General features: G+C 46.7%; 1 protein-coding gene across 1 annotated transcript; it reads left to right on the forward strand.

The window, feature by feature from the left end:
* Positions 1 to 1,357: 1,357 nt before the first annotated feature.
* Positions 1,358 to 2,173, forward strand: LOC131288905 (uncharacterized). The gene has a single exon (XM_058318086.1). It carries the CDS (start codon positions 1,358 to 1,360, stop codon positions 2,171 to 2,173), a length of 816 nt encoding a protein of 271 aa, XP_058174069.1.
* The last annotated feature ends 15,470 nt before the right edge of the window (positions 2,174 to 17,643 follow it).

Here is a 17,643-nt window from a genome sequence, read left to right on the forward strand (position 1 = left end):
AGAGTTAATGGAATCAAGTGCACGAAGAAGGAGAGCACAGAGTTCAATATAATAATTAAAGGATAAAGCATTCGGAAAGTGCCATATTGAAAATCAATGGAACGTTATGTTGTCGAGGTAGAAAATAGTGACACCAGCAATATGCGGTGCGTGGCGATGTGTATTGGAGGCAAAAGTTACGCCGGCACAAACCGGTTGATAGTGTATTTGCAATAATTGGGAAAGCATCACGATGGTAAAAAGCACCGCGTAAGAAAATGCATGCCACTTGCCTACAGATTTTGGTTTTTGGGTTATGAAATCTTGTTTAATTTGACTAGATATGTTTATTTATATACCCTTCTCTCTATTTATTTATATACCCATTTAGGGTGTTATCGAAAATATTTGAAACGATAACCTTTATGATTCTTTTAGGTTTGATGTTGTAAATTGTTGTATACCTTTTTCGAACATTTAAATGAGATTGAACTGGTGGACGATCAAGTTTGTATGTTTGTATGATTGTGGTCTGTCCAATATCCCACACTCCCGGTACAAGCAATCGTAGTTTTGTTTTGAAACAGTTTTGAAGATTTTTTCGATTGTGTAAAAACTGGTCAATAGCTCTGCTGAATTTAATTGAATGAAGTGTAACTTTAGCAAATCAACAAAGAAGAAAATGTCATCGAACTTTTCTCATTCACTTTCACTAACGTTCACGTCAACAGTGATTTGTGGATGTTGATTTCGCGAGTAGAATCTCAAAACAAAATGACGACGGAACAAGTCGACGATACGACAAAGCGTGCACCAGCTGAAGGTTAACCATGGGTGCACTTGGCGTTAAAGACCTTTCCAGCCCGTGGCACAATAGAAGTTGAAGCACTTCTAACCGTGATTTTTGTTTTTCGTGGAACTGCACTCAGGTGGAACGTGGCACCATAACGGGACAGGGGTTGCGTTTGTGACACGCGGCGTGCCGAGTTAGCGCTTGTCGGAACGGCTCCGAGTTATGGCGCTTGCTGGGAAAGTCCGGGGAAAATCCGAGTCGGGAAATGCGCCAAACGGGACGCTGCTTCTTTCCATCGCTCGTCTGGTCGTGTGTCGCATAATTTGACACAATCACGCTGATAGACCGATGATGATGGAGCAAGTGGGTGACAATTTAACAGCCCAGCGATCCCGCCCCGCTTGGCCCGGCGTGGAGGTTAAACTTCGCTGAACCTTGACCATGCGTTGAACTCCCTCTGCCGCGAAGAAAAATAGCCCCTAAATGAAAGTGGAGTAAAATGTGCAGGTCGTGCAGTCGGAACAGCTAGTACAGTGCAGGAAGTTGACGGTGACAGTTCGTGGCGCTCAGCGAACCCAAACAAAGATGGGTGACGGTTTGCTGCAGCGATTCAGCACGATCGGAACTATCCCCATTGGAACTAGCAGCAGCAGCAGCAGCACTAGCATGCCAGCCTTCGCGGATGGCAACGGCATCACTCAACGGATACACCACGATCCAGCGCCACCAACTCTGATAGGGGGCAAGTACCCCGTGTACGGCCCTGGAACCGGTCCGGACCTTTACGACGAAGAAACGCCCGAGTTCTGGCACGGCGGCGATAGCTCCGATCCGGGAGGGTTCTTTCCAAGCTTCCTTCCTTGGGGGCAACCGCAAGGATCGCATCCAGTTCCGCCACCACCACCACCACCCCCTCCGTATCCCGTGTATCGAGGACCTTACGGGGGGAAGATCGGCAAAGGACTTCGATTTCGGGGCGCCTCGGTGGCCGTGCTGACCCTGTTGGCGTTCCTCTTCTTCCTGAGCATCCTGCAGAACTACATCCGGGACTACTCCACCACCTCTCAGCCGACCGTCATCCTGCTGTCGGCCGGAGCGACCAAGGAAAATCTGCCCCTCTATCCGTACCGCATCCGGCAGAAGGTTGGCCAGCGGAGCAACGAAGAAGCGGGCCAGTTCGACGAGGATGATGTCGATGCTGGTGAGAGTGCGTTCGGACACGAGCAGCAGGTACACGGGGAAGGCGGTAGTTATCGGGCGAGAATCAAGAAAGGAGGCGTTCCATCACACCACAAACGTCACCATAAAGTCGGCGTTGGAAAGGTGACCCCGGGAAGTGTCTCCAGTGCACCGTCCATCGCACCACCGTTCGGGGACATATTCAAAGTAAACGGACTGTGAGCAACGGGATGAACAGGGTTTGCAATTCCCTGCCATCTGCATCCCGTCCGGTGCAAGTCGGTTGACGGTTGTGGTGCCTACACAGGTGCCTTCCTTCAGCCGTAGTGACTCTGTAGTGACACTGTTTATTTATTATTTCATTCTCGACCAAATAAAGGTAGCTTGTTGCCGGGAACAAAGTGCGTCAGTTTTCCTTTTATGGGCCTAGAATCTCTGAGGCACAAAAATCAACAATCGTCGGCAGCCTCAAATTTGTGAACTACCCCTGGTGTCTTGTGACTTACGAGTTCGGTTCGGCTGGGATTGTATGTTTTCCTGTACACCTTGGTTATTTGTCTAGTTCGGTTTCTGTCTTTTTGAGCTCTGAAGCTTCGACCGAAGAAGACTGTGAGCTCCGAGTGCGCTGATACCAATAGACTGAAGACATCCGAAGTAGAATGCATGGAAAAAATTAAGCTATGGAAAGCATTTTCAAGCCAACAGTATTTGGATCGTTAAACGAGGCAAGCCTACTGTAAAGCCCTTGCTGATGAATCGTTAAACTTATCGGAACCTCAAACGGGTTTAGTAGACAATTTTTATAGCTGTCTATAACCTGCTTCAATGGTGAATATAAACCAATAGGTATAGGAATACTGTGCGAAATTTCTATAAACGCACCCCAAATTCTTTATATTCTAAACTAACTGATAACCAAAGAAGTTTTGTATTCTTTTTGAAACATTACTTGTTCTTTGATCACTATAATTTGAGATTTTTAACCAGTCTTGGCGGAGTGAGTATTTGTTAATAATAAGTTTATTGTTATTATAAATGGAATAAAAAATTTATTAAATGATAATCATCTTGAAAACCTAAAACTAGCGATTAGTTTGTTTGATATTTTCAGAAGCATTTGGCAAAACAAAAAATCGACATCGAATTGGTCAGGTTTTGCAGTATCTTGAACCGTTCCAAACTGCACCTCTGGTGTAAAATCGTCTGGCCAGATTTTCTAATAATTCTCTATGGAGTTTACGCAAGGATGTGTGCTGCCCAATCCAAAAGAGTGATATTTCATCCCAAAAATGATTGACCGATGATTGTGGTGGCGTTAGCTTGTTGAAAATAAAAATTTTCAAGCATTTACATCCTCATTGGAATCAACAAGATGTCCACAAGCTCTATGTAGTTTCCCAATCCAATCCAATCATCGAGAATGATCGTCTTTGAAGAATAGGAAACAGTTTTCGCAAACAAATTTTTGCTCGTATCTAGAGATGTTTCTTGGGATGATAATATCTCACAGCAACTAGAACCTCCCATAACATGTTGATGCACTTTCCGAACGGGATCCTCCCGGTCGGCTGCGCACTTCCAGCGGCAGTCGAGTGGTGTTGAGTTTTCTTACGCTGTTTTTTGTCCTCCTTCGTCTAAGCCTTCTGACCACACTACTTTCCAGCGCGCCCGGACGGAACTTTCTGCTCGTGAGAAAATGGTGCAAACACTAATTGCATTTCTCTCCCGGGTGGCACACAGCAGTCTAATTACAGTCGCACGTCTTCAGCGTCCGTCTGCACCGGAGACGCCGGCTGGAAAATGGTGGCCAGAGTGGTGCTGGAAACGATCGGAATCTTTCCATTTTCCCCCGCACCGAGCGGTGGGTGGGTGTAAAATTTTGAAGAAGTGTTTCTTCGCTTCCAACCGGCACCGAAGGGTTGGGGAGTGATGAAACTTTTCCCTTTCGTCCCGGCAAAGGTAAGCTGGGTGCTTGGAATGGGCGCGGATGCGTCCAAAGTGGCGGTTTGTCAAGAAATGCACCTCGTGCTGTTGGTGCAGGAGCTCGTGCTGTTTGTGCCTCGTCTGATAACGATAAAAGCTACGATGCGGCTGACGCTCGTGTTGATGATGATGACGGCGATGGTGAGGATGAAATAAATTGTAACCGACAGGAGGCTGCATTCCGAAGAAAACACAACGAGCTGCAGCACGAATGCCGTAGAGGGCACGGGAAGGGGGTTTCCGTTGAGTCCTGCATCCGTTGGACGCGCGCGTACAAACACGGCGTAGATGAAGATGATGAGTGGCGTCGGTGCTAAACAGTGGGCAAGTGTGAACAAACGTGGTAAAAAGCCAAAACGACTCGCTGCACGATGTGTTGACCTGTGCAGCGTGAAGTTGCATTTCTTGGCCATTTTCCGCCAAGCGCCGGGGAGCAAGAGGTTGTGCGATGTTGTACCGGAGGGGTTGGTGAGAGGGGCAAATAGCTTCATTAAAATTGTTGCACTTTTGGCCGCCACTTGCCTGGGACCACTTGGGACCAAACGGCGTGTGGAAAGTCCTTTTTGGCTAAAATGGTTGCACCGAAATTGGCTCTCGGTTTCGTTTCGCTACCTATCATACGTACCATCATCATCAGATGCACACCCACACACACACATACACACACTCACACGTAGATGGAGCCAAAAGAGCCCACAGCAGACCACCCCCGGCAGAGCAATAAGGGCGATCGTTGGAGCATTTCCCAACGTTTGAGCCTTTTCGAGCTGCAGCGGTGGTCTCGAGGCCATTAAATGTTTCTTTTAATTTTCCCAGACGGGTGTTCGACACGGGGAAGCATTAATTTGCAGCTAATTTACAGCGTGTTCTATCGCAAAAGCGCACCGTTCCGTGCCGGGGCTTTCCAGGTTTCGGTGTCTGCACCGTGGTAGTAAGTTGGATTGTATTTTTTTTTCCTATTGACTTGACGTTCAAATTACTTGATAGTATACAGAAAACAAATTTTATTAATAATTGTTATATAAAATAAAAATAAAGTTACCAAAATGTATCGATCTTTTAGGAAACCCTTTAAAGTCATTTGACTCCTCAGTGAAATTAAAACGATAGGGAAACGTTCGCAATGTCGAAGCAAACAACTTTTTGGTGTATTTAGACTTTTACAAAACTTATTTTAAAGAATAACATCCCGTCGGAACATCTTTGCTACCTTACCAGATCTCAAACATATAGGAAGAATTCTTTCCTAAGTTGTGAGGCCGTGTCTCGGATCCGTTTCCTTACGATCCATTGCAAAACTTCCAGCGCTAGGAATGAAAGTTTTCCTCGGACTGGCTGGCCATGGCATATCTATGTAGGTATCGGTTCGTATGGTGTAAAAGTTATTTATTTAAATTTGTAATTAGTTTCGGGGAGCTAATTTATTAGTCTTTGTTTACTGGCACGACCACGGCCCTGGAAGTGAGCAACTTTTGCCTTCCATCCTTTGGAACTGTGTGCGTTCTGCGAACGGAGAAGGAGTTGCAGTTAACTTGACGATAACTTCGGGATTTTGGGCCCGAGTCCTACCGATTCCGACTACTGCTGGCGAAGAGTCCATTCCGACGGCTCGGCAGTCAGCCGGAAAACGCATCACAACGCGCCACGGCCAACGGTAGACGCAAAAACTGATGAACCATCAACCGCCCACAACCCCGGACATTCCGGCGAACTGCGACGTTGATTGATGTTCCGGTGAAGCCGGTTGTCCGGGGCGAAGTGAGAAATTTATTCGTCCGCCCGCCAGCGCCAGTTTCGATGGCACCGAGACAAAAGCCAAGGGAATGTGCACGGATTTTCGATGGAACCGTCGCGGAATTGTTGCAGCCAAGCCGATCGAACCACGCAGATCGAGAGTTGTGGTGTCTTTCGAGAGCGGTGGTTTTTGTTGCGGATCGATGTATCGCGCACAGGTCAGCTGGTTTTTTCGGACCAAGCCATCATTTGCTTCCTTTACGCGACACTTTGAATCTAATGGTTCAACCATTCGCGGAGTCAGTCGGTTTGAGTTTAACACGTCCCGACGGTGATTAGTTTACAGTTCGGCCTAAGGTTGGGGAAAAACTCAAAGTGCAATTCAATTGGGCGAGATACGAAAATTTACGACCTGAGGTGTGACGAAGGTTTCATGGGGCTTTAATGAAATTAAAAAAAAAAACAATTTTATGCTCACAAAAAATCTTTTGTAGAAACATATAATAGAAGCTCTGAAAATCATTTTTCAAGTACGCCTAGGTATTACAGATATTTTATAAAAGGTGTAATATTACTTTAAGTCCTTTAATAAATTTAATGACCATCAACAAAGCTCTCAATTCCAATACAAATTTTCATAAAAGTCGCAATTTCTAAGAAGCGTTTCAAATTATCCACCACATTAAAATTTTTGCCAGCCAAACGTCCATTTCTCCCTGTATCTCCCAAATCCTGACTAACGGTGCGTGCTCTGGAAAAGTTTGTCTTACCAAATACTCTCCGAAGGACGTGGGTACTCTCCACCTGCACATGTAGGCGGCATGTTACTGACACCAGCATCGGAGCCGCAGACATTTTCCGACAACAAGAAGCGCGGGGAAATAAATATGTTGTCACGGAGGCAGCCGGTTGCAATGGTATCGTTCCGCTGGAAAAGGTCGGACTGGGATCGCACCAACTGGTATGATTGCGGTGTATTATGGTTGAATAATTAAATTAAACAATTGTTGAATAAGAAATTGCGCTCGCCCGGGAGAAAGTTTTCCCAGCTTCCGTGAGCGTTACTTGACAAGGCCTGTTGCTTAGGGTGCGCGTGTGTTTGTAGCTTTCGGCAGATAAAGGGAACTGTTGGCTTAAAACAATTTGGTACAGTGTGGTTGTGTGGTTGTGTGTGTGGATGGACGATCGAGAAGTCGCGAGTTTTCGTCGGCAAAACATGAAGGCCCGTCGATGGCCCCCAGGGAGGAAGCAAAACGGGAAAGTCGAAATTAGTTTTAACTCCCTGAAAATGGCATTCCACCTGCCGTCCCGCTCTCGACCGGTTCGATGGTGATGGGCAAAAGGGTTTCTGTTTGATTAAGATGATGTATGTTGTTGTACGAGATTGATTGTAAATGAAGAAGTTTCGTACGGGGCACGGGGTAGGAAGTCATGATGGAAGCGGTCCACACGCGAGCCCCGAGGAAAGTGAAAAGTTTTTAGTTCCTTCCAGAACGTGTTTCGGTAGCAGAGCAATCAAGGTGAAATTCAACGTGCACCAAACGAATCAATCACTACCAGAACGATTTAGCTGAGTGGAGAAAAGTTCCATTGAAATTCCTTTTGCGGGTCGTCCGCAATCGAAGATAACGAAAGAGTGTGGAAAGCTATGCTTGAGGGAATACTGTATGAGAAAACTACGCTTTAAATTGAATCAAATAGACTAATTTTCCATGGACGTGAAAAATTAACTCTTTGGTGCATCTTTTTGAAATAAACAGAACGTTCGTTTTATGCGCCTGAGTTTATGCAATATACATATCACATCAAATATTTTATCCTTAAAATAATTTCTTAATAATGTTATTGAAAGTTTACCTTAAATCTAAACATTATTTGGTACACAATTTCAACACCAAATGTTGAGTAATCTTCAATACCATCAGTACGTAGTAAAACAACGATGCCGAATAATCGCAACGAATAAAAATGAACCGTTTAAGTAAAGGAGCTTATGGCAAACTTTCATCCACTCCACTTTACCGATAGCCCTCCGAGATCGTGTACGGTAATTTTTGATAAAGCTGCAAGGAACGCGCCCTTTCGCTGTTGACTTAATCCAGCAGCGAACCTTCTGTCTGGCAAGTTGCACTTCTTGTTGCGCCAGCCCGACGAGGCACAGAAGCAGGCGAACGTTGCATGGTTTGTGATTAAATCCGTCCACTTCGGCTGTGGGCCGGAGCGTTTGACGGGCCATCGAGAGCCGGGTTACAGCTGGCACGTTCCTTAATCAAGTGGAAAATGAAAATAGAGACACAAAAAGCCAACCTTTGAACCCCCCCAGGGGGTTGGTGGAAGCGAACTCGGCCGAAGGCTTGCGGTGGGGTGTTTTCCCGGTGGGAAGCCAGGGATTTTGGGGTGCACTGTAGCGGATGACGATGCACACACACAACCCTTGGCCGGGCGAGACATCGAAGGAGATTATGTTGAAAATCATTTAATTTGTCCCTCCATTGCAGCCGAGGCGTTGGTCTTTCGGGAGCGCAAGTTAACCCGACAACCCCTCCCATAGCGGGAGGGTGGTGCTGGGGGGTAGATTTAAATTTTATTTCCAAAACTCCAACCCCTCCCGGGGGCTCTCGGCAAGAAGTTGGCAGACTTTGGGGAGATTGCTGCATTAGTTTGTCCCGTAATGGAAGGTACATGCGCACGTGTGCGACACCAGGTGCATCGGGCGAGTGGTGTCCAAAGTGCCTCCGATTTTCCACCGGTTCCACCCGAGCGGGCGGAGCTGGCCGGAGCCGGGAGGAATATTATCATCATAAAAAAAAAGTTGAATAGCTTTCAGAGCCATTCTTTATGATTATCGGACTTCTAACGATGCCATGAATCTGAGATAGAATGAAGTATCCCCCGTGTCCATACATTACTGGACGTGGCCTCCACCTTCCTCTCGTAGCAGGACAAACTCTCTCTGGTGAGGCGAATGCCCCGAGTACGTTTCGATGTCGATGTCCAGTGCCGATGACTTCCATTCGACTTCCACGCCTCCACTGCGAGCTGCTGATCCGACTCCCAGCCGGAATCCGTGCGGTGGGATTTTTCGGAACGCTGTCTACAGAAAATCGAATTTACGTGCTGTCTTCGGGCCCTTTTGGGGCGGGCAAGTGCAGGCTTCTTGCGGAGGATATGTGTCCGTCTAGCGTTGCACCGAAGTTGTTTGATTTACCACCTGGGAATAATGGACTCCTGCTTCGGTTTCTTCGAATCGAGTGGCTTCGTCTGGCAGCGTTCGACTCGATCGCTCCGGCGTGCACGTACGTGCAGCGCTTTCAGGTGAAGGATTTCTGACCCGGGTTTCTTACGAAGATTAATTCGGGTAATTGATTTACTTGAGAAAGGTTGTAAAGCATGACGTGCCGGATGTCGGACGGTTGTGATTTTGTGACCGTAGACCAATTAGATTGGCTGCATTGAGTGTTTGGAAATCGTTTCATGGAGCAGCTCATGTTCAAGTAAAGTCATCCAATTTATTGAGTGACTTTAGTTAATTCATACCAGTGAAAGAAACAAATTGACATCATATGTAGAGCAGATGGAAGGTGGATGAACATTTGGATTGCATTTAGTCTAAAATAAATAAAAATAAAAATCGCTAAACTCTTGGTTGTATGTATTTTATCTAACGGTACTAGTTTTGTAAATAAACCAAAGTTTATTTATTCCACTTAGCAGTGATGTAAATGGTTGAAACTCGTACAACACAAAAAAAAGGTTCCCCAATTCAAATTTATCCTTCCACTAAATATTGCTGAGCTGCAGAATGAAGACAGATTATCTTATCAGTCTTGTCCGGCACTCAAATGGCTTAATGTTCGAACGTTGTGTCCGACGGCAGTAGCCCGACCATCGAGCAGGGTGGATGGTTTCGACTTCATAAAGCAGCCTGCCTGCCTGATCCCCGGGCACGATCGGCGGGAAATCATGCGGAAGGATAAAAGCTGTCCGTCCAGCAGCTCGTCCAAAAATGTGCCACCGAAGCTTAGCAAAGTGATGTAGCAATTACAGAGTTTATCCTCCGTCGGTCGAAGCGAAACACCGACCGAAGACAAATCGATCGGATCGCACATGATTACACAGAAACACACACACACACACACCCACCCATATGGGTTGAGGTCGAGGGAAAATTGCACCGTTCGGGCGTTATTCCGTTGCACTCGCATGCACCGCACGGGCAAGAGTAATGTGTGGTTTTCTTCGCCATCAATTTTGCATCTACGCGCAACGAACCGGCGCACCGAATCCACGTGGATCACCGTCCGACGCCCGCTCCGTACTCCGTTTGCTGATGGTGCGTACGGGTTGATGGGAAAGCCGTCCATTCAGTGCCCGCGTTACTGGTTGGACTCCGGAACCCGTCCAACGAAAGCGGTCCAACCACCGAAACCACTTTGGAAACGGTGTCATTATGACGCCCCTCCCGTTGCCGCCGGGGATGGCTTAGGGTCCTGCATCGTAACCATCGGAGTGCAAGTGCTTTTTCCAACCCACCCGCTTATACTTACGGATCGGTGCGTGGTTGTGTGCCCCTTTTTTTGTATCAAACCCATCCCACTCTTAATATCAACGTGGAGAGTAAAATCAGTGAGCCATTAATTGTGCCATGTTTGTTCGGAGATTTGTGGCCGCGGGTGAATTGTTAAATAAACGCCCCGGCACCGATAATGAATCCCGGATTGGTGCGTCGAGAATCGCTCCGCTTGCCCACCCCTATCTTTTCCCCCACCACTCGTGGTTTAAAAAATGGCGGCTCGAGAGGGTCCTTGGTTATGGTCGTCTACTGTCTGACAAATTGTGTGCTGTACCAATGTGGTTCTAGGTGGGTTTTTGGATGCGAACACAACAACAAACGCCATTGCGTGAATTAGGGTAGGTTACGGCGCGCGGCCTATCAAAATGTACTGCGAACAATTGATGCACTGTGGGCCGGTTTGTTGACACACGTGTTTTCCCCGCCTTGTGGCTCCGTTTCGACCAAGGAAGGGTGGAAATGATGAGGGAAGAGTAGGGGACAAGGGGAGAGGGGGCTAGTTTTGGTGGAAGTAAGCCTGTGGTATGATCATGGTGGCGGTTTGGTTGTAATTCAAATCAACATAAGCCACCTTACCAACGAAATGGCATACTTAACTGCGATGTGGTTTTACCGGGTGCACTTTGTTATTGTTATTAACTACACGCTATTCAAACTTATATGCATAGTTGTTTAAAGAGTGGTGTATTTATGATCTAAATGGTTATTTTTCTGTTAATTAGCAGATGACATGTTTAAAAAATATATTTCTTTCTGCTTCAAACATTTCATTCTAAGTTTTTTTCGTGTGAGGAACAACTGATATCTTAAAAAATAATAAAATAAACTATTTCAATACAGTCACGTTGTTCAAAATTTGCCAAGTTTTCCATCGACGAAAGAAACCTTCTTTGATCATGAAGCGAAAAACTGGATTAGTTCAGGTGCTTGCAAAAACGCATTGTTTTCCCCACACACTCTCGATATTTCCACCTGATTGAGCATGTGCTTTTTCTCCCCGACGTGCACCCATACTACGTCCGCCATTCTGTCAACGGTGCCATCATAGACTCCCCCAGCGGATGCCTCGATCCGGCGGAATGTGTGCACCGGCTTTTTAGTTTTCGCTTCCAGAATTCCGCAGCAGCGACCGCCAAAACGAGGGACCGCCATTCTTTTCGGTTGTGTGGAAATTTCAACAAAATATTTGTTTTGTTTCCAGCGGCCTCGACGTGCCGCGGTGCACGCTTCTGTGCTTCTTTGCCATCGTTCCCGTGTGTGTGTGTGTGTGTGTTTTTTTTTTCAATTTGTTTTTGTTCAATCCGTGTGACGTAACAAAAAGTGGAACATTTTTGCGCCGGAACAAACGCCGTGCCAACAATGGCCGGTTAAACGAACGTTTGATGTCCTGCGGTTTTGGAAGCCCCCAGTTTCTCGCGCGAAGCCTTTTCAACCTCGGTGGAGGCGCATGGTGGCAACAGCAGTAGCCGTCGATTCCCGTCCCGTAGGGAGCCGTTGGTGGTCACCGAGCAAATATAGCCTTTTCGGATTAAGATTCAAATCCGTGGCGTCCGTAGACGGCCCGGGCCGATGATGGGAATCTGTTACGCAATCAGCCGCGCGGTTTGCAAGGATTTATTGTCGAAAAGAATAATTTTCCCGCCCCGGAGGTGAGGGCCGTTTTCGATGTGTGTGTGCTTTTCATACCACGGAAAATATGCCGGCGTCGGCATCGGTCAAAGACAAAAACTCCACCGGCACACCGGTGGAAATTGGGTGTATGGATTTATTTGGCCAAACTGTTTTTGAAGCATATTTCTCCCCCCACACGGAGTTGTGCGTACAATCGGAGGAAAAACATGCGGTCCAATTAGGAAGTGAATGGAGAGAAGCGGAACAAAAAGATGGCGGCTGATGACCTATTTTTGTAAACAACTCAGTGCGGTTAGTTTCGGTGAAGCAGAGTGGGATTAAATGGCGAAAAAACGGGCGCTTAAAAGCTTTCCCACTTTTACATTGCGAAACGGCATGGTACACGGAAATGTAGAGTGGAAAACAATTATCACTGGGGTAACTTTTTGTTTATATTCATTTTATAACTCTCACCGTGTACTTGGAGTCCCATGGTGTGTGCTCATGTTTTTAAAGGATTCAAAAAATGATGTGGCAATTAATGAAGTTGGCTTTCGTCGGGTTTGCTGAAAATTAGAAGCGTTCGAAAAGGGTTTGACGATCATTGAACTCGCAAGTCACGTGCGGGTTTGGCGAAGCGAAGAGTTGTGCGCCCGTAAACCGAATTACGTTCAACTTGTTTTTCTTTTTCAATCCTTCCCGAACGATGTTTTATAGACCGAAAGGGAACATTTCCGTGCACTGGGAGTTGGCAAACATAACCCTACTTGAATGGGCGTTACTTAGCGGGGAGTGAAAATTTAATCAACAAACCACCCGCCACCAGACAGAAACTAAATTAAAACATTCTTTTGGCGCACTGTTGGGAAACCACAAATCATTCCCGCAGCGCGTATCGACTCCTACCTTTCGAAAGGCACCCTCATATAATCGCGAACATACACGTCCGTGCGTGAAACTGTCGAATCGATTTTGTAAAACATGTAAGTTAAAAAAGACTTCGCCAGAACACAGAGCACCAAATGGGCCGGTGGTAGAACAAACCCTCAAATTCTCCAGATACACCGAGGGTAAACCTCCAACCAGACAATCGGCGATCAGACCAGCGAACCAACCGGAGCATGAGTCACCGAGGAATAACGTCGAAATTGAAATGGAAACTAATTAATGTTTATCTTACAATAATTAAAATTATACGGCTGAGGAATTTCGCTTAATGTCCGCCCGGGACAGTCCGAGGCCAGACCGAGAGAACGCTCAACCGAGAACGCCAAAGACGAGTGGCATTCGGATCTCGGGCCAAGGATTGCCTCCCTTCCCGACGGCTGAGCGTGGGGAGGTTTTCCATTAAATTTAACTACCGTTTTGAGCAGTTGAAGACGATTGAGCGTAACGCCTGCGATAATTGCCACCGGAATGCAATGCCCGGGAAAAAAGGACTCATCTGATGGTGGAGGAGTCGTACGGAAGGGGTCGCGTCGCGTTGTCAAGCTAATCGCAAGCCACGGGAATTCCAATGTCCGGCCGGATTGGAATGCAACAAAGCGCGGGGTGAAAGCAAACTTGGGCCAGCGCGGTTAATGTGGTGGAGTTTGGCAAACAACTATAAATTAGCTAACTGCTGATTAAAAGCGCCTTTGTGCCTTTGTTCCGTCGGCAGAACAGAATAGTTTGGTATTGTGATAAACCGTGCCAGTGGCGTGGAATCCGATTAACAACAAATACTATAAACCGTGCTATTCAAAGTTTCCCAAAGAGCAGAATGTTTTGCAATCGTTCAGATTTGTCAGCACAATGTCATACTTCAGTGAAAATGGAAATTGGAAAGTATAATTTCGAACAGAAAAATATACCAAAAGGAAAAAAAATAACAGTGTGAGGAGATATAATTTTCTCACAATCTTGCCTCAGCGATTTGAAATTGAAACAGAATCGATTGTGGCGTTTAAACCATTTTGTTAGTCGAAGTCTCCCACAGCCAGGAGTCAGGAGTTGTAAAAAATGTCATATCACTGCACTTCCTCGCGACTTTCTTCCCACCAAGCGAAATCTTCCAACTGCAGTTAAGTATGCGACTGCTAATACGCGCTCACTTGAGCGCTCGGGATCACGGGAATGGCTGCCGGCAATTCATTCATATTCCCAGCCGATTTGCAGTGGCAAACTTCAGCAGAACGGATGGAGCATCATATCTGCTTCCTGCAAAACCCGACCCACCCGTTTTTCCTTCCCATGGATTATTCATGACGAAACCGACCGATGCCAGAGGGGAGGAAAGAACTTTAATCCGTAACGGAAACGTACGTCCTGGTCCTCGACTTTTCCCCCCTTATCCCCTACCGTTCGACAAAAGACACCGGAAATCGTGAGCAATATTATCGTCATCAAATTGCGTTATTATTCAACTTTGGAAAACTTCCAACTCGGCGGCAGGGTGAGTGTGCCGCAGGGGAGGAGATGTCTAACCGATTGATAGATAGATACATCGCGATGCCAAACCGAGCACGACTGTCTGTCGTGCCGTTCCGTGACCAACTCGGGCCACGATGATTGCAGCCACAATGGGAAACCTCCACCCCTCGACGCTGGGATGCATCTTACGTGTGTGTCTGTGACTGCGACGGTGGTGGTAATGTAATATTTATGCTTCATTGATTTGATTTATTGCGCCCGTGTTGGCGGTTTTCTTTGGCGGGCTTGGCGGATCGTTTTTCTTCCCGTCCCGCCGGGGTGGAGCGCCGTTTGGCGAATTTCAATTTGCGCCACCTTACCGTCACCGTCTCAAGTATTGCAACGTGTCTGACTCGGTGGGTTAGCTTCTTCCGATGGTGGATGCAAATTTATGGAGCCCAAGGAAAATCCCTTCACTCGAGCGCCGAGTGTAATCGGCTCACGCGGGCTGAGGAAGGCAACGCGGTACGTCGCGAAGCTAATCGCATTTCGTACCGATGTCCGATAAATTAGATTGTCCGGCAGGACGTGCATTCGAACTACCGGTTACAGCCACCCGCCTAACGAAGGGGGCTCGAATTTAGCGAAGGAGAAAGTGTGTGCTAACAGCCGCCATCGTGATCTACGTGGACGTACGCGAACCGTATGCTGGCCCGGACGCCTGCTGGGTATGCAAATGGGCTTGCACGCTCGCTCGCGTTCGCTGCGCTGCCGAAGGTCCTGTCGAAAGAGTTGCCTCGAGCGCCCGAGTTTCGCTAATGGATTGAGTGTTTATGAGTTGTGTATTGCGGCACCGATCGAGGGTTGGGTGTCGTCGGTGTCGTCGCCACCGGATACACCGTTCCCGGACGCGTGTACAGCTGCAATCAGTGTAAACTGTAAACGGCTATCTTCATCCTGCTCGCGGCAGGTGTCGGCCGGGGGAAGAAAGTCCCACGCAGGGCACGTGGAGAGGGCCGCCGGGTCTGCCATCATTACGCTACGCGCGCATTACGGAACAATATAATTACAGTGTGTTCTACATTCGAAAATTAGCATACGTGGCCATCATCACCGTTATTGCGTTAGCGTTATCCTCAGGCGGAAGGCGTTAGTGGCATGTTTATCACGTGGATTTGCAGCAAGACCCGGTGGCCGCGTTCCATCGGGAAGGCACGATTGATTCTATTCATTCGATTCGGAAGCGGTTCAGCCGTTCCTGTGCACCTTTATCTGTTTAATCCACTCACATTTCGTGCCACTTTTTTTCACCTCAATCGGCTGCGTTACATGCATGTTAAACTATGTTGCAACAACGTATGCGGTTTGTTTGTTTGCAAAAAAAAAGGGGAAAAAAGTAGAGGATGAGCAAATCGAACGGACGTGGCTAATGATAGACATTCACAACCCTGGACGCTGGCAAACAACATCGGATAAACAATTGTTCACCGGGGGATAAAACCACATCAATCATATCACGACATTGATTCCATAAAAATAGGGTTCACTGCGTTTGCAGGTGGGTGGTCGGTTGGTGTACAAAACGGGTTGTAAATTGCCTCGATGGCGATTGGCTCCCCGGACACTGGAGATGTGTCTGTGACACGCGGGATTAAATGGAACGATGAGGCGGGCTTAGCGTCGTCATTGTTTGCAATATTTTCAAGCGTGTTTTTTCTCTCACAAACAGAGGTTACAGCAATTGTTACATTTATGACAGATGACACGTAATGGGCGCGCTCAGGAATATTAATTAAATGGTGTTTTATGCATGAATTTGCTCGCACCGTTTTTCCAAGACTAATTACAAACATTATGAAACCACACCGAAAATGGATTGAACAAGAACATCATGTTTTAATCCGCTAAGCTAATTATTTTCTCGAAAATCTAGTTTATTCCGTTCAAACCTTTCTAATGATAGTTATTAAAAAAGTGATCAAGTATAATCGTGAGCTAACCTTCTAGTTTATTGTAGTACAACAAGGGATTCATTTATTTCAGCACCATGTTAGTGCAATATTTTAATCCATCATTAGAATTTCGTTCAAATAAAGTAAGTCACGTTATCTACTGACGAGAGAATAGTTTTAATTTTCATTTGAAATTCATAATCAGAAACGAGCGTGATACTATCAGTCATGCTCGCACACCAATTAACTTAATGCTTGGCAAATTAAAATGATGAAAGTATCGGAAAGTAACACGAATCAGAAAGGGAGCGGCGCTCACGGGCCAACGGGTTAGCCCCGGGTTTTATCGTGCCAAAGACGGTTAGGCAACGTTGGCCCCGAAGCGCCATGAGCTATCTGTAAGTATAGATAACGTGTTTACTCTCAGCCCCGGCGCACGGCAGCTCGCTGTCGACACCTGGAAGTGGAAAGATCGGAATCGGAAGGATATTAGATAATGAAAGCGACCAGTTGACTGACTGTCGGAACGTGCTGAAGTAAATCCTACCCGCCATGAGCCCCGGCCGACCGCTTCGCCAAACACCGGAGGCACATTCAATCTCCGATCCATTTCGTAGCGTAAACGAAACGAGATAACCTCCGATGGTGTACCGCCGGGGTTGGGTGTGGGTAATGTTAAATTTTTCCAACCATTTCCCGGCCCCTCCCATTCCCGACGGAGATCCGTTACCCGGCTAGCGTACACAACAACCGGTCGGAGAGTGTGGGCCGCACGAAAAATGGCGGTTTGGAATGGTGAGGCAATAAATCTACCTGGAAATAAATTTAATTTCTTTTAATTCACAAAATCAACACGAAGCTGAAGTGTAGAACATTAATTTGATAGAAACTTTACGACTTACAGCGTTAGCAGAAAAGCTTTGGGGCCTGGCCAGGCTCCCGGCGGCCGGTTCTCACCGGCTCATTCCGAGCGGGCGGGGAGTGATGTGGAATGTTTGGTGGAGCCGAGTTTATTCAACTGTCAAAATTTCCACCCCTACCCTCCCCCAGCGCGGTATTGCCACGGGAGTTCTGGCGGACGTGCTGGAGCAGGAAATGTAATTATTTACAATTCGCATCCATCGTACGAGCTGGCGAGCTTTTCGGCTGAAGACGGATGCATGGTCGATTTCGAAAGGTTTCGAGCCGGCGAGTGAAGAATGCTATAGTTGTGTGGTAGACGTAGAAGTTCATTCCGGTGGAAGGTAATTTGTATAATAAAAGTGATGTGCTTGTGGCACTTGGGAGAATTCCATCTTAAATGAATTTACAGCGAGATGAAACTCGTTTCTTCACACGAAATAGGTTAACAAATTGTTTACTTCCAGAGTTCCATTATTCAATGTTGTATTTTCAGATGAGGAATGAGATAATTTGATAGGAAAATTCTACATAGGAAAATTCTTCAA

Source organism: Anopheles ziemanni, chromosome 3 (genome assembly GCF_943734765.1).
Source record: "Anopheles ziemanni chromosome 3, idAnoZiCoDA_A2_x.2, whole genome shotgun sequence".
Taxonomy (NCBI): Eukaryota; Metazoa; Arthropoda; class Insecta; order Diptera; family Culicidae; genus Anopheles; species Anopheles ziemanni.

Bases quoted from the DNA above. Each gene is read 5' to 3' on its own strand.
- LOC131288905 (XM_058318086.1), top strand. From the start codon at position 1,358: ATGGGTGACGGTTTGCTGCAGCGATTCAGCACGATCGGAACTATCCCC.